The sequence below is a fragment of the Trachurus japonicus genome, chromosome 19, assembly GCF_045865225.1.
Source record: "Trachurus japonicus isolate A0001 chromosome 19, Traja_1.0".
NCBI lineage: Eukaryota > Metazoa > Chordata > Actinopteri > Carangiformes > Carangidae > Trachurus > Trachurus japonicus.
In genome coordinates this window covers 417,768-432,500 of record NC_140925.1, presented here as the reverse complement: position 1 = coordinate 432,500, position 14,733 = coordinate 417,768, and the positions used below count along the sequence as shown (strand labels likewise).

The following is a 14,733-nucleotide window of genomic DNA, read 5'->3' as shown; positions in this document are numbered from 1 at the left end:
CCTCCTACTAAGACTAAGCTCCTCCTACAAAGACTAAGCCCCTCCCACTCAGACTAAGCCCCTCCCACTAAGACTAAGCCCCTCCCACTCAGACTAAGCTCCTCCCACTCAGACTAAGCCCCTCCCACTCAGACTAAGCCCCTCCCACTCAGACTAAGCTCCTCCCACTCAGACTAAGCCCCTCCCACTCAGACTAAGCTCCTCCCACTCAGACTAAGCCCCTCCCACTCAGACTAAGCTCCTCCCACTCAGACTAAGCTCCTCCCACTAAGACTAAGCCCCTCCCACTCAGACTAAGCTCCTCCCACTCAGACTAAGCTCCTCCCACTCAGACTAAGCTCCTCCCACTAAGACTAAGCCCCTCCCACTCAGACTAAGCCCCTCCCACTCAGACTAAGCTCCTCCCACTCCCTGGTAGAAAGCTCCAGAAGGGCAGTAGCCTACTGTATGTACAACATCATTGTGTCTTTGACAAACTGAGTTAATGTGAAGTTGTGTATGTGATGGAGCTCTGCCTTTCTGAATAAAAAGAGAATAAAAAAAAAAAAAAAAAAGACAGTAGCCACCTTGAGCGGCTCGGCGAGGCGGGAGGACACGGGCGCCAGGCTGGACTCGAGCGCGGTATTAAACGCCACAATTAATTAATCGTAAAGATTCCTAAATACCATCACTTTCCGAAAAAGATTATGTCGGAACCGTATCGACAGGTTTGCGCCAAAGTAAAGGAAAATGCACAGATACTGGTCCATTTATCTTTGTCATTTAAATGTTTTTAAAAAAATGATTAAAATAAACATTTTGTATAGATGACAACTAATGACTTAAATATTTCAAACACTTCCCCCGGGGGATTAATAACTGCTCCTGTATTAAGAGATTAGTAATGTAATGTTATCTTGACTATATTTGATTTTACACATTCATAGTGTTGTGAAATGTATTGATGCATAATAATCATGATAATCGTAACACCGTGATTATTTCTCTGACAATAATCGTACCTAGAAAATCTATTATGGTGACGTCACTAGATGGAGCTCTGCCTTTCTGAATAAAAAGAGAATAATAAAATAAATCAGACAGTAGTCACCTTGAGCGGCTCAGCGAGGCGGGAGGACACGGGCGCCAGGCTGGACTCGAGCGCGGCCACGTATGCGGTGGCGGCGGCGAGGCGCAGCCGGCTCAGGTCCATCTGGAAGGCTCGGTGCATGGCGGCGCCGCTCTCGCGCTCGCGCAGCGTCTGGTCCACGTACAGCTTGGTCTTCTTGGGGACGTTGAGCCGGACGCTCTGGGCCGGCGGCGGCCCCGGGGCGCCGTCGCGGTCCTCGAAGGCCGCGGTGCGCTTCAGGATCTTCACCACCAGGCCGCCGCCCCTGGTGGTCATGACCAGCGTGCCGTCCTCGCGGCCGTAGCGGCCGAAGCAGATGCTGCTGACGGCCTCGGGGGTGCGGATGCGGCTCAGCAGGTTCTTGTCGCGGTACAGATGAACCTCGCAGCTCGCCAGCCCCACCAGCACCGCCTGGAAGCCCCGCGTCGACAGCTCCATGGGCGCCATGGTGACGATGGGCGCGGGGAGGACGCAGCGCCACAGCTTCTTCCCCTGACGACGGAGAGGGAGGCAGAGTCAGAGAGGAACCAGAGGAACCAGAGGAACCACAGGAACCAGAGGAACCAGAGTCAGAGAGGAACCAGAGGAACCAGAGGAACCAGAGGAACCAGAGGAACCAGAGGAACCAGAGTCAGAGAGGAACCAGAGGAACCAGAGGAACCAGAGGAACCAGAGGAACCAGAGGAACCAGAGGAACCAGAGGAACCAGAGTCAGAGAGGAACCAGAGGAACCAGAGGAACCAGAGGAACCAGAGGAACCAGAGGAACCACAGGAACCAGAGGAACCAGAGGAACCAGAGGAACCAGAGGAACCAGAGGAACCAGAGGAACCAGAGGACAGACTATTGTCCAAGTCCCTCCGATCCGAGTCCCAAACGAGTCTCAAGTCTTTTCTTTTGTGGGCAAGTCCAGTCAAGTCCAGTCCAGTCAAGTCGAATCCTTATCTTCCTAATGTCAATGTCAAAAAAGAGTGTGCAGACTAGTGTGCACACTCTTTTTGTTTTTAATCTCAAGTGGGCCGGACCAGTAAAATAATGAATAACAGTCTATATAACAAGAACTCTAAATTCTTCCCTTTGTTTTAGTGCAAAGAAGTAGGCTACAAGTAGCTACATTATTCAGAGGTTTACAGTTATTAAAGCAGAAGTAAGTGGTCCGGTGGTTTTGGCTAATGCTGCGTTCCAGGCAGGCTTTTGAAATCGTAAATTACAGCTTCAAGTCACAACTTATGACTTTGTAGCGTTCCAGGCAACCCACTCGTGTTTCTCCGACCTGTTTTACCGGTGAAAGTCACTATAACGGCCACTCGTCACTTCTGACCCGTGAACTCGTACCAGATCGAACTGGTACGAGTTCACAGGTCAGAAAAATACGAGTTTCCTTGAACGCACCATAACAGTCCTCGTCGCTACGTCGCCACATTCACGGCGTCCCTTGGCTGCACACACAGAGAGCCACAGACTGCCCCTTTATGCCGTTCTCTCTCCTCATTGGATAAAGGTTGTAGGATACAAGGAAAGTTTTCTCCTGGGCTCAGAGCAGAGCAGAGTGACTGACAGACCCGTGTTTCAGACCAAACACTCTATAGAAGTGATTGCTGTCGGAAGATACAACTATTTAAGACTTAGATTAACACAAATATATCACTTACTTCTGCTTTAACTATACTTTTACAGAACATTATGAACAACCTGACATTTATTGAAAAAAATATGTGCATTTTCAACATCATCAAGCCTCTTCTGTCTTCTATGTAATTTTCCCACTTGGCAAATTCATCCTATGGGCCGGATTGGACCCTCTGGCGGGCCGCTTTTGGCCCGCGGGCCACACGTTCGACACCCCCTGATGCACCAACAGGTCCGCTCGGACTGCGCACCGCGGCAACTCGGACCAAGAGTCCACTCGTAACGTCAGCTGGGGAAGCAGCTCAGGAAGCCCAGTGGACGGGGCTGTACCATGGATGTAGGCTACAGTATTATGGGCTGGACCGGGACAGTCGCCTCACTGAGGGTGTGTGTGTGTGTGTGTGAGAGAAATGAATGTAATGAAACGATAGCAACACATGAGACGTATATTGTAGCTCCTTTCTTTTAAAGTAAACATGTAAAATACACTGTAGTGGAAACAATGGATCAGTAAGCCCAGGCAATCAAGAGCAAAACCAGAGCCCGACTGAACCTGCTAGAGCGCGCGCCGTGCACACAAACGGTCTGAACCTGCTAGAGCGCGCGCCGTGCACACAAACGGACTGAACCTGCTAGAGCGCGCGCCGTGCACACAAACGGACTGCTCTGCTCATACTGGAAGGATATCCACGTGGAAAAAAAAACAAACAAGCAATGAAAAAAACAGGCCTATAAGTCGTCTGAGTCATCTTGTCTCCAGTCGAGTCGAGTCTGCAGCCATTGTCTCCCAAGTCTGAGTCAAGTCACAAGTCGTTAAATAGACTTGCGACTCGAGTCCAATTGTCTGCCAGAGGAACCAGAGGAACCAGAGGAACCAGAGGAACCAGAGGAACCTTAATTACCTTCTGAGTGAACCCCGTCAGACTCTCGTCGGTGCAGCCGACCGCCACGTTCTTGCCGACTCTCACCAGACCGACGGGATGCGACGACAGCTCGATGCAGTACTTCGGTTTGTCTGATTCCCTGAGGAGAAACACAGAGACACAGAGTCAGGACCGGAGGAGATGAAGCTCCTCCCACTCTGATGAAGCTCCTCCCACTCTGATGAAGCTCCTCCCACTCAGACTAATGCTCAAGACAACTCGGAAGTCGGAAAAAAACGAGCTGAATTGAACGGCGTCAAACTCTGAAATTACAGGTGGGAAACTCAGGTATCATATCAGAGCTCTGACTTTCTGACTTGACGTCATGACAACATGAAAACATGGCGTCATGCCCTCGTCTGAAACGGTTAGAATTTAGACATTTGAAGTTATTTGTTGAGGTCTGAATGCATATTTTTGTGTATTATTGCAGTAGCCTCTATGAAATATGTTTATATTAAGCTGTGATTGTTGTATGGTGTGAAGTTGTGTTTGTATGTGAGGGAAATAAGGTTTAACTGTTATCAAGGCTGGTAATGAACGCAGCATTAAGCTCCTCCCACTCAGACTAAGCCCCTCCCACTCTGCTGAAGCCCCTCCCACTCAGACTAAGTCCCTCCCACTCTGCTGAAGCCCCTCCCACTCAGACTAAGCCCCTCCCACTCTGCTGAAGCCCCTCCCACTCTGCTGAAGCCCCTCCCACTCTGCTGAAGCCCCTCCCACTCTGATGAAGCCCCTCCCACTCAGACTAAGCTCCTCCCACTCAGACTAAGCCCCTCCCACTCAGACTAAGCTCCTCCCACTCAGACTAAGCTCCTCCCACTCAGACTAAGCCCCTCCCACTCTGATGAAGCCCCTCCCACTCTGATGAAGCCCCTCCCACTCAGACTAAGCCCCTCCCACTCGAATGAAGCCCCTCCCACTCAGACTAAGCCCCTCCCACTCAGACTAAGCCCCTCCCACTCACCTGCGGAGGATGTAGATGTTTCCGTTGCGACACGCCACCGTGATGCGAAACTCCACATCGAACTGACCCGTCACGTCCATCATGGTGGGAGCAGCGGGCAGCGTCATCTGCAGCAGAGGACAGTCAGGTAACCAGGCAACCAGGTAACCAGGCAACCAGGCAACCAGGCAACCAGGTAACCAGGTAACCAATAGGTTGACCAGGTAACCAGGCAACCAGGTAACCAGGCAACCAGGCAACCAGGCAACCAGGCAACCAATAGGTTGACCAGGTAACCAGGTAAACAGGTAACCAGGCAACCAGGTAACCAGGTAAACAGGTAACCAGGCAACCAGGCAACCAGGCAACCAGGTAACCAGGCAACCAGGTAACCAGGCAACCAGGTAACCAGGCAACCAGGCAACCAGGCAACCAGGCAACCAATAGGTTGACCAGGTAATCAGGCAACCAGGTAACCAGGTAAACAGGTAACCAGGCAACCAGGCAACCAGGCAACCAGGTAACCAGGCAACCAGGTAACCAGGCAACCAGGTAATCAGGCAACCAGGTAACCAGGCAACCAGGTAACCAGGCAACAGGCAACCAGGTAACCAGGCAACCAGGCAACCAGGCAACCAGGCAACCAGGTAACCAGGTAATCAGGCAACCAGGTAACCAGGCAACCAGGTAACCAGGTAACCAGGTAACCAGGTAACCAGGTAACCAATAGGTTGACCAGGTAACCAGGCAACCAGGTAACCAGGTAACCAGGCAACCAGGCAACCAGGCAACCAGGCAACCAGGTAACCAGGTAACCAGGCAACCAGGTAACCAGGCAACCAGGTAACCAGGTAATCAGGCAACCAGGTAACCAGGTAAACAGGTAACCAGGTAAACAGGTAACCAGGTAACCAGGCAACCAGGCAACCAGGCAACCAGGTAACCAGGCAACCAGGTAACCAGGCAACCAGGTAATCAGGCAACCAGGCAACCAGGCAACCAGGTAACCAGGCAACCAGGTAACCAGGCAACAGGCAACCAGGTAACCAGGCAACCAGGCAACCAGGCAACCAGGCAACCAATAGGTTGACCAGGTAACCAGGTGACCAGGTAATCAGGCAACCAGGTAACCAGGTAAACAGGTAACCAGGCAACCAGGTAACCAGGCAACCAGGCAACCAGGTAACCAGGTAACCAGGCAACCAGGCAACCAGGTAACCAGGCAACAGGCAACCAGGTAACCAGGCAACCAGGCAACCAGGCAACCAGGCAACCAATAGGTTGACCAGGTAACCAGGTGACCAGGTAACCAGGCAACCAGGTAACCAGGTAACCAATAGGTTGACCAGGTAACCAGGCAACCAGGTAACCAGGCAACCAGGCAACCAGGCAACCAGGCAACCAGGCAACCAGGTACCCAGGTACCCAGGTACCCAGGTAACCAGGTAACCAGGTAACCAGGTAGGGCTGAACGATTTTGGGGAAAGATCTAATTGCGATTTTTCTGGCAGATATTACGATTTTGATTTGATTCACGATTTTCTTCTAATCAAGCTTCAGTGTGATATTCATAATGTACAGTAACATTTACAAACATGACAGAGAATTATTATCATACCGTTAAAACATTAATGCTAGAATGAAAACTAAAGTTAAGTAGTGGGGGCCAGAGATGTTCACAAGTCTTTTTTGCAAGTCCAAGTCAAGTCTCAAGTCTCTAAAAAATAAAAGTCTCCTGTCTCTTCTGGTTGTAATGACCCTTTATCATCTGCTGCTATCCGGTCCACTAAGGATATATTTATACCGTAAAACTTCAAATAATGGCCGAGTCCCAAATTGCCGCCGGTCCCAATTAACGGCCGGGTGTAGCAAAGTATTTTTTATATTAAACGCCCATCCCAAATAAACGCCGGGTCAAACATTGTTTTTCTGGTTGCCAAAAAATATTCTATGCAAATATAGCAGGTGTCTCTAGACGAGACGTCAGCTGGTCGCTCCTGCCCGGTCTGTCCTCCTCTCATCCGCACTTCAGCTCCTGTCCTGGGCTGCACAGTGTCGGCTCGGCTCGGCTCGCTCCTCGTTTTAAATGACTTTACTCCTTTTAAAAGTAGCGTAAACAGCCTTCTGTTCTCTGATTACTCATACGCGTATTTAGTTAGGCTATACGTTGCATTATTATTAGTTATAGACCTACTTCATTCAATCAAAAAGAAAAAAAAAAAGGACGGTGGTGCGAGCCAACAGGTGCTGAAGTGTGGGAGAGGAGTGGAGAGACTGGGCGTCCGCAGGGTTTTTGCAACTTGCGGCGGATCAGAGAGGGCGGAGGACCGACATGACGGGGGTCTCAGTCTCCTGGTACCTGTGCGGGCCAGGACGGCGGAGGTCAGAGAGACCGAGAACGAGTCCGCCCTGGCCGTATTTACAGTAATGCCTTGAGAAACGCACGTATCGTTCCACCGCCGCCACAGAGTGAAGCCTCTTTCCCCAGAAGGAGGTCCAGGTTGAACAGGTATATAATAAACGCAGGTCCCTAATAAACGCCGGTTGATTTGAGCGATTTAAGCAAATAAACGCCCGGGCCCTTATTTGGTGTTTTACGGTATATAGATATTATATATGATCACTTTAAACAGGATATTGCAATGCAATATGAAGAAAACACACAATGAAAGCTCCTTTAAAGGAAACTGTATTCTGAGATGAGATGAGAGAGGGTGACACACTTTATTTTTTTTTTCTTTGTTAATTAATGGGGGAAAAAATCTGGTGTAGTGGAAAATAGTCATTTGACCGTCTGAACTGTCTTAAAGTCCCACTCCCGCGACCCTTTTCGGCCATTTTAAAACCAGCTCATTAGCCATGCACATTAGCAATGCACCTCTGGGGGGTGGGCGGAGACTGCGCTGCTCTGCACCCACCCAGCCACCTCCTCGCACCCCACCCCCCCGCTCGCTGACAGCTGGACATTGTACAATTACAGATTCAGCGCGTTTAGCGTAAAACTCCACACTGGGATTCGATCCCAGACTGGAGCATAGTCCTTGCTCACAGTGCAAGCTGCTCTACCAGGTGAGCTATACCTATTATACCTAGACAGCTACACCGAGCTGTGAAGGCTTTCACCTCTGAGCCAGATGCAAGCAGGGCGGGAGCTTGTAGCACTAGTGCCCTCCCCTGGAGCTGTGACACCCTCAACTCCAGTCTTCCTGAAACTGCCAGTTTGAGTCTGCCATTGGTTCACAGCAGTTTGAAGGCAGAAAAACTCTGAAATGCAATTTTGCACTTCCTTCTTATTTATTTATTTATTTAGCCTTTATTTAACCAGGTAAAAGACCCGTTGAGATCGAGATCTCATTTTCAAGGGCGACCTGGCCAAGAGGGCAGCAGCACACGTCGTCAACATTATAAATTACAAAATACAACAACTTACTGCTGATAAGTGCTCTAACACAAGAAAAATGCCACAGGAACATGTGAAAAGCTCAAAAAACACGATTTTCACGGGAGTGGGTCTTTAACAACAGATCCTGGGTCAGTCAGGAGCACTGCAAAAAATCGCAGCCTTCGCGATCACATGATCGCTTTGTCTAAAATCGCAATTTCGATCAGAAAATGATAAATCGTTCAGCCCTATTATTGTTGTTTTTAATTGCCCATTTTTATCTAATTGCTGGCTTCTATGACGAGGACAGCAAAGTAAGAATTTCATTGTCAGGGAAACTCACCTTTCCACTGTGCAAATGACAATAAACACTTTGAACTTTGAATTTGAACTATAACCAGGTAACCAGGTAACCAGGTAACCAGGTAACCAGGTAACCAGGTAACCAGGTAACCAGGCAACCGGGGCTGGGATGTCTCTACCTTGGACAGGATGATGAAGGCTTCGGGGTCGAGGACGAAGACGTCACAGTTCTCCGTCCCGATCACCAGGCAGCTGACGCCGTCCTCGTCCGCCGTGCTCTTCTTCAGCGTCCCGATGCACGTGATGACCGTCTGATGACATCACGGCCAGGGGGCGGGGCCACGGGAGAAACCCAGGGGATGACATCACGGCCAGGGGGCGGGGCCACGGGAGAAACCCAGGGGATGACATCATCATGACAGGTTAGGTGTAAAGTCTGAACTGTGCCACGACTACACTGTAAAAACTAAAAAACTCTTACAGAGAATATTTGTCTTATTTCTAGTCTAAACTAATCTCTTTCCACTTAAAATAAGACTCATCACCTAAAAATGAACTTGTTTTTAGATCATTTTCACTTGTTTCAAACTCATTTTCACTTGAAATAAGTAGAAAAATCTGACAAACACAACACAAACACAAAAAACTTGCTTTCACTGTCAGATTTTTCTACTTATTTCAAGTGAAAATGAGTTTGAAACAAGTGAAAATGATCTAAAAACAAGTTCATTTTTAGGTGATGAGTCTTATTTTAAGTGGAAAGAGATTAGTTTGGACTAGAAATGAGACATTTTGACAAGAAATAACACAAATATTCTTGGACAGATGTTGAGTTTTTGCAGTGTAACTAACACGTTTTACGGCTGTCGTCAGGGCAACGCTGCCATGTTACCTGGCGTCTGATTGGCTGCTGCTTGTGCAGCTGCACGAAGTCGTCCATGTCGGCGGCGTCCAGCGACAGGAAGCGCAGCGAGCGGACGGACAGCGGCACGTCGGCCTTGGTCCTCACGGCCTCCAGCATCTCCTTCAGGGTGGGGGGGTCGATCTGCCCCTCCCTCGCCTGCTGCCACACGTCCTGACCAATCACAGCGCAGAACACAACCTGAGGTCATCAACCCGTCAAACCTAAAGATTCTGTTAGTTTCTCCAAACAGTAAATCTGTTGGAGGATCGAGTTGCACCGTTCACTAACCATTATTTTCATTATCCATTCATCTGTTGATTATTCAAACGATTAATCAATTAGTTGTTTGGTCAATAAAACATCAACCAGTGTTTCTCAAACCACCAGACGACATCGTCCTCAAATGTCTTGTTTTGTCCACAAAATTGTCATAAAGGAACAATTAACTGAGTTGTGGTATTTAGTAAGAACTAAATACCACAAAAACTAAAGAAATGGTTTTTGATCCAGAGGCTGTGAGAGTCCACAACCCTGTAAATATAGGGGACATGCAAATTGAGCAGGTTTGCTCATATAAGTATCTGGGGACACAAATGGACAACATGTTAAAATGTTGACTACCTGTGTGCAAAATTAGCACAACGCTTGCACTAACCCTAACCCGAAGACTGAGACTATTCGGGGTGAGCAGGAAAACCATGTCAGCATTCTACGACGCAGCGTAGAAAGTCTTATCAGATGTATAAGGCTTTCTAACCCTAACCCTAACCCTTGTATGGCGGCAGCATCAACCTCAGGCTGGTGGAGGAACCGTAGTGCAGCTCCAGTTTTTACTCTTATAATTCTCCATGGATCTCAGGATCTTTTAAATTCTATTATTTATCTTTTACCAAGTCAAGCTTCTGTCCTTTTTTACCCTCCACCTCTCTTCTAGAACCCATAATGCTGACTGCTATGGTTCAGATGCTGTGTAACGCTGTTTTGTCTGTCTGTCACTGTACTGATTGTCTTGTTGCTATACGGCTCTATGAACTCTGCCCAAGACAAATTTCTCCTTTGGGAGACAATAAAGTTCATCTAATCTAAAGGAACCAGAAATATTCACATTGAAGAAGCTGCAATCAGAGAATCTGGACTTTTTCTCTTTAAAAAACGACTCAGGAAGTTCACACAGTACAAGATTATACACAGATGTTACCACACTGCTGTGAGATCACATAGAATGAAATTGTTGAATGACAATAAGTGTTGGAAATGTAAAACAGGACTGGGAACTTGTTTGCACTGTATGGGAGTGTAGATTAGTGGCTCCAATCTGGGGAGAAGTTGTGGACTTCCTGAGTGAATGGTGTGGTTCAGCAGTCCCCTTGACTCCTGCTATGGGTCTTCTAGGGGACAGGTCTCAGTTACCAAATATATCTAAAGGAACATTTTCTGTTATCATGGTGGGCCTGATTACAGCCTCCAGAGTGACTCTAAGACATTGGAAGACGGCCGTGTCTCCTACTCTGAGGGAGAGACAGCATCCTATGAAGCTGCTCTGTAGCTGAAAGGCAAAGAGGAAGACGGGATGAGCTCTTGGGAACTACTTTGGAGTTACACAAAGCAGACCAGAGACTAAATGCAGCACCTTGTATCATTTATTTGGTGGACTCGGTTTCTTCTCATGTGGATTCCTTATGTGTCATATTTGTTTGGATTTCATAATCTCTCCTTTTGGTGTGTGAGAGGATGTCAGCACCAAAACACACACAAGAAAACATGTGTATCTTGAACCTGTACTTATTTGTATGTTTCTTAAAAGTTCAATAAAAATTTAAGCCCCACAAGCGATGTCACAGATTTTTACTAAGTCAGACGACTGTGGGACAACGACAAGGAGCATGAACAAGCAAAACTGTAAAATTGGAAGATGCAGGACGACATTCGGTCAATCATCCCTCTCAGTGCTGGGTAGATAGACACACCTATGGAATTCTTTACCAGCAGAAATCAAATCCCAAACAGAATTAAAGATGTTTAGTGCTAGAACTAAACATCGGCTTAAGCAGCAGCAGAAATGTGAACATTAACTTCTCTCAAGTCACTGTCAATACAGCATTTTACTAATGTTTAATGTATTTAATTTGTGCAATTTCTTAATCTAAATTTTGTAGCTGTGTTTATTTATTCATGATAACTATTCACTGTATTATTCACTGTATTTGTATTATTGCACTTATTGTAACGGTATTCAGTATCTTTTATCCTTCTTTAGCCTGACCAGGGACAAAGACTGCAAATTAGCTGAAGCTACACGTCTTGTATGCATCGCATTTTTCATTCTTTGTGGCAATGTTGTATGTATCGTCCCTGCAAAATAAACATTAAAATAAAATAAATAAATAAAGTGACAAAAAATAAAAAACGACTCAAACTGATGATAGTTGAACATTACTGTACTAGTAGTTGTAGCTGTGTGGTCAGACCTGCTCCAGCGTGTTGACGTCCAGCCCCGGCAGCGTGAACTTGAAGTAGGGCCGGAGGTTCTTGTAGACGTAGACGCAGGGCCCCGACGCCACGGCGACGGCCGGGATGCGCGGCTCGTGCAGGTCCATGAAGAAGGCCACGAGGCCGGCGGGGAGGTCCAGCAGCGCGCTCTCGCTGGCCAGCGCCGTGCCGCGGTACACCTTCAGCTTCATGCCCGTCCCCGCCGCCGTCGCCGCGGCGCCCGGGTCGCCCAGGTCGCCCACCACCAGCTGGGACTCGCCGTCGCCGCCCAGGTCGGCCAGGTCCACGCAGCTGGACAGCGTGTGGAGGCCGGCCACCGGGTCGTAGTGGGCGTCCAGCCAGCGGCCGCCATCGCTGCAGTCCACCATCACACACACACACACACACACACACACACACGGACTCACACTCTGAGGACACACTGGGACACCTGCTGCACACACACACACACACACAGAGAAAAGAACAGATATTGATAATGTTATTGATAATACAGTAATATTGATGATACTGTTGCTAGCTCACGGTCACCTGGCAACCAGCTGCTAATCTCCTATAACTGATCTATAGATAGATAGAGGGAAATTCATGTAAAACAGCTGATGCACGTTGCCTTCAGGGACAGTTTTTCATCAACAGTCTCTGTATTTCCCTCTAAAACAACTCTGTGTGGTAACGTTGTGTTATTATCTCATAGCGTGGTGAATGTGCAGCTCACAACTTGTCCACCAGAGCATTGTGGAGTTGTTGGATTGTGTATTTGATGAGTTTGATGATGAGGGAAACCAAGAAATCCCATAATGAGCCTCCGTAGCGTAGCTCTGAGCAGCTCACGGCTCTGCTCCGCCGTTCTAAAAACAGCTTGCACCGACAATTAAAGGTAACGAACCTACTGCTATGACTATAGGGGTTATATGGTAATGGGACAATTTGACTAAATGTTGAACTGTCCCTTTAACCACAGAGACACCAGTGTGTCTCAGTCTGCACCACCGAGCTTTCCTCATCACAGTTCGTAAACAATCGTTCATTAAAGGCAACCTGAAGTCTGACAGTACTTGCTTTTTTAAACTGAGCCCACAAAGAGCAGCAGCCTATAGGTGAGCAGCTGCTGAAACTCTGCACTAGAAGGTGATAATGAGATAATAGAATAGAATAGTTCTTTATTAAAGGGATAGTTCACCCTAGAATGATATTTCGCTCATTATCTACTCACCCTCATGTTGACTAAGGGCTGGAAGAAGCTTCAGAGTCCTCCGTCCCTTCTCTGAGTTACAGGGGGTCTTGGTGTAGCAGTGCATGTCCATATAACGGTTGCAAAGGGACACCGGAGCTCTTCGTAAAAAAACACACACAAAAAAACATCCAAATACCTCCATGCTGCTCGTATGTAATGTCCGTCTTGTGCTGAAGCCCCAAATTGCGTAATTGTCCCGAAAAAAATTAAATAAGTCTATATTTTAAGCTTGTTTGTAGCGGAAGCTTCTCAAAGCTCCTCTTCCTGGTCCGTCCAAATCTCGCGTGATTCGCAGTAACCGCACTGACGCCGGCGCAAATCACGCGAGATTTGGACGGACCAGGAAGAGGAGCTTCGAGAAGCTTCCGCTACAAACAAGCTTAAAATATAGACTTATTTAATTTTTTTCGGGACAATTACGCAATTTGGGGCTTCAGCACAAGACGGACATTACATACGAGCAGCATGGAGGTATTTGGATGTTTTTTTGTGTGTGTTTTTTTACGAAGAGCTCCGGTGTCCCTTTGCAACCGTTATATGGACATGCACTGCTACGCCGAGACCCCCTGTAACTCAGAGAAGGGACGGAGGAATCTGAAACTTCTCCCAGCCCTTAGTCCACATGAGGGGGAGGAGATAATGAGCGAAATATCATTCTAGGGTGAACTATCCCTTTAATCCTTGGCAGTAAATGACAACCCACTAGAATTAGAGCTACAGATCAGATCATAAACTACAACTACTTGACCTGTATGAAACTATGAGGAAACACCAACACAGTGTCATTCAGTCAGCCCAATACAAACAGCAACAACAACACAACTGATCGATGAATCCAATGGGCTTTATGCACAGCTCCACTACTTCCTGAAATAAACCAGCTCCTTTATTTCCTGTCTTACATTATTGGACCGACTGATGAATCCAGGTGTGTCTGACCATTGTTGTGAGGTCAGACACACTTAATCAACAACCCTTATTTCAGGAAGTAGCGGAGCTGAGCATAAAGCCCATTATCTCCAGATCACTGATCATCGATGACTGGTCGTTATTGAGAATGATCCGTTGTAGTGACGTCATGAACAGTCACTTTGATCGGTAACAAGTAATATTATATTATAGATTATAAATCCCCTCCTCCCCCTCCTCCTCCTCCTCCCCGCTTCACCGTTGTCATGGAAACGTGTCGCTGCGTCTCCTCGGCGCCGCTTCTGTCCTCTCTCTTCTCTCTCCTCGGTGAACGGGTGAACAGGTGAAGTGGTGAACAGGTGAACAGGTAGGCCTACTTGTCTGTCCGCTGAGCAGGTGAAGTGTCCGAGCAGCAGCAGCAGCTTCTTTAATCCGCTTCAGTCCTGATCCTCTTCCGTCTCTTCGCTGCTGCTGCCGCGGTCCCCGTCTGATTACGTCATCCGCCGCCGCCCGTGTTTACATCTTTACATCTGTGTGATGTAAACCAAAGGACTTGAAACACCAAAAGCATTAAAAAACAATTTTATTTTGGATAAGTATTTATTTATTTAATATGATCTTCTTTACTTCAATGTTTTTTTTTGTTTTTTTTTATATACATATATATATAGATATTTTATTTTTTTATATATACATGGTAAACATAATCTCTTTGTATATTTATATATATATTTTTCCCCCTGGCACAACAGTATTGTTCTGTACATAAATGTTAATAAATTAAAAAAAAAAAAAAAAGAAAAAATCTGTGTGATGTAAAGATGAAATGAAAAGTCTGTCGTAATACTGCAGAAATAGATCTCATTTATAATTCTGAGAGATTTAAAATGAAAGTTGAATTCA

At 47.2% G+C, this 14,733-nt stretch overlaps 1 protein-coding gene across 2 annotated transcripts in view; it reads right to left on the bottom strand.

The window, feature by feature from the left end:
* Positions 1-14,204, bottom strand: part of bbs1 (Bardet-Biedl syndrome 1) — an 18,455-nt gene extending 4,251 nt beyond the window's left edge. Inside the window, exons 1-7 of one of the 2 annotated variants that reach the window (XM_085761720.1) lie at positions 14,090-14,204; positions 11,663-12,114; positions 9,183-9,365; positions 8,470-8,601; positions 4,627-4,733; positions 3,639-3,759; positions 1,091-1,600 (exon numbers count right to left, since the gene is read on the bottom strand). In XM_085761720.1, the coding sequence (XP_085617846.1) occupies positions 1,091-1,600; positions 3,639-3,759; positions 4,627-4,733; positions 8,470-8,601; positions 9,183-9,365; positions 11,663-12,052 (1,443 nt within the window). In that variant the 5' untranslated portion in view covers positions 12,053-12,114; positions 14,090-14,204. Of the gene's footprint in view, positions 1-1,090; positions 1,601-3,638; positions 3,760-4,626; positions 4,734-8,469; positions 8,602-9,182; positions 9,366-11,662; positions 12,118-14,089 lie in introns of both variants that reach the window. The other variant, XM_085761721.1, reaches the window with a different exon arrangement.
* Positions 14,205-14,733: the final 529 nt, after the last annotated feature.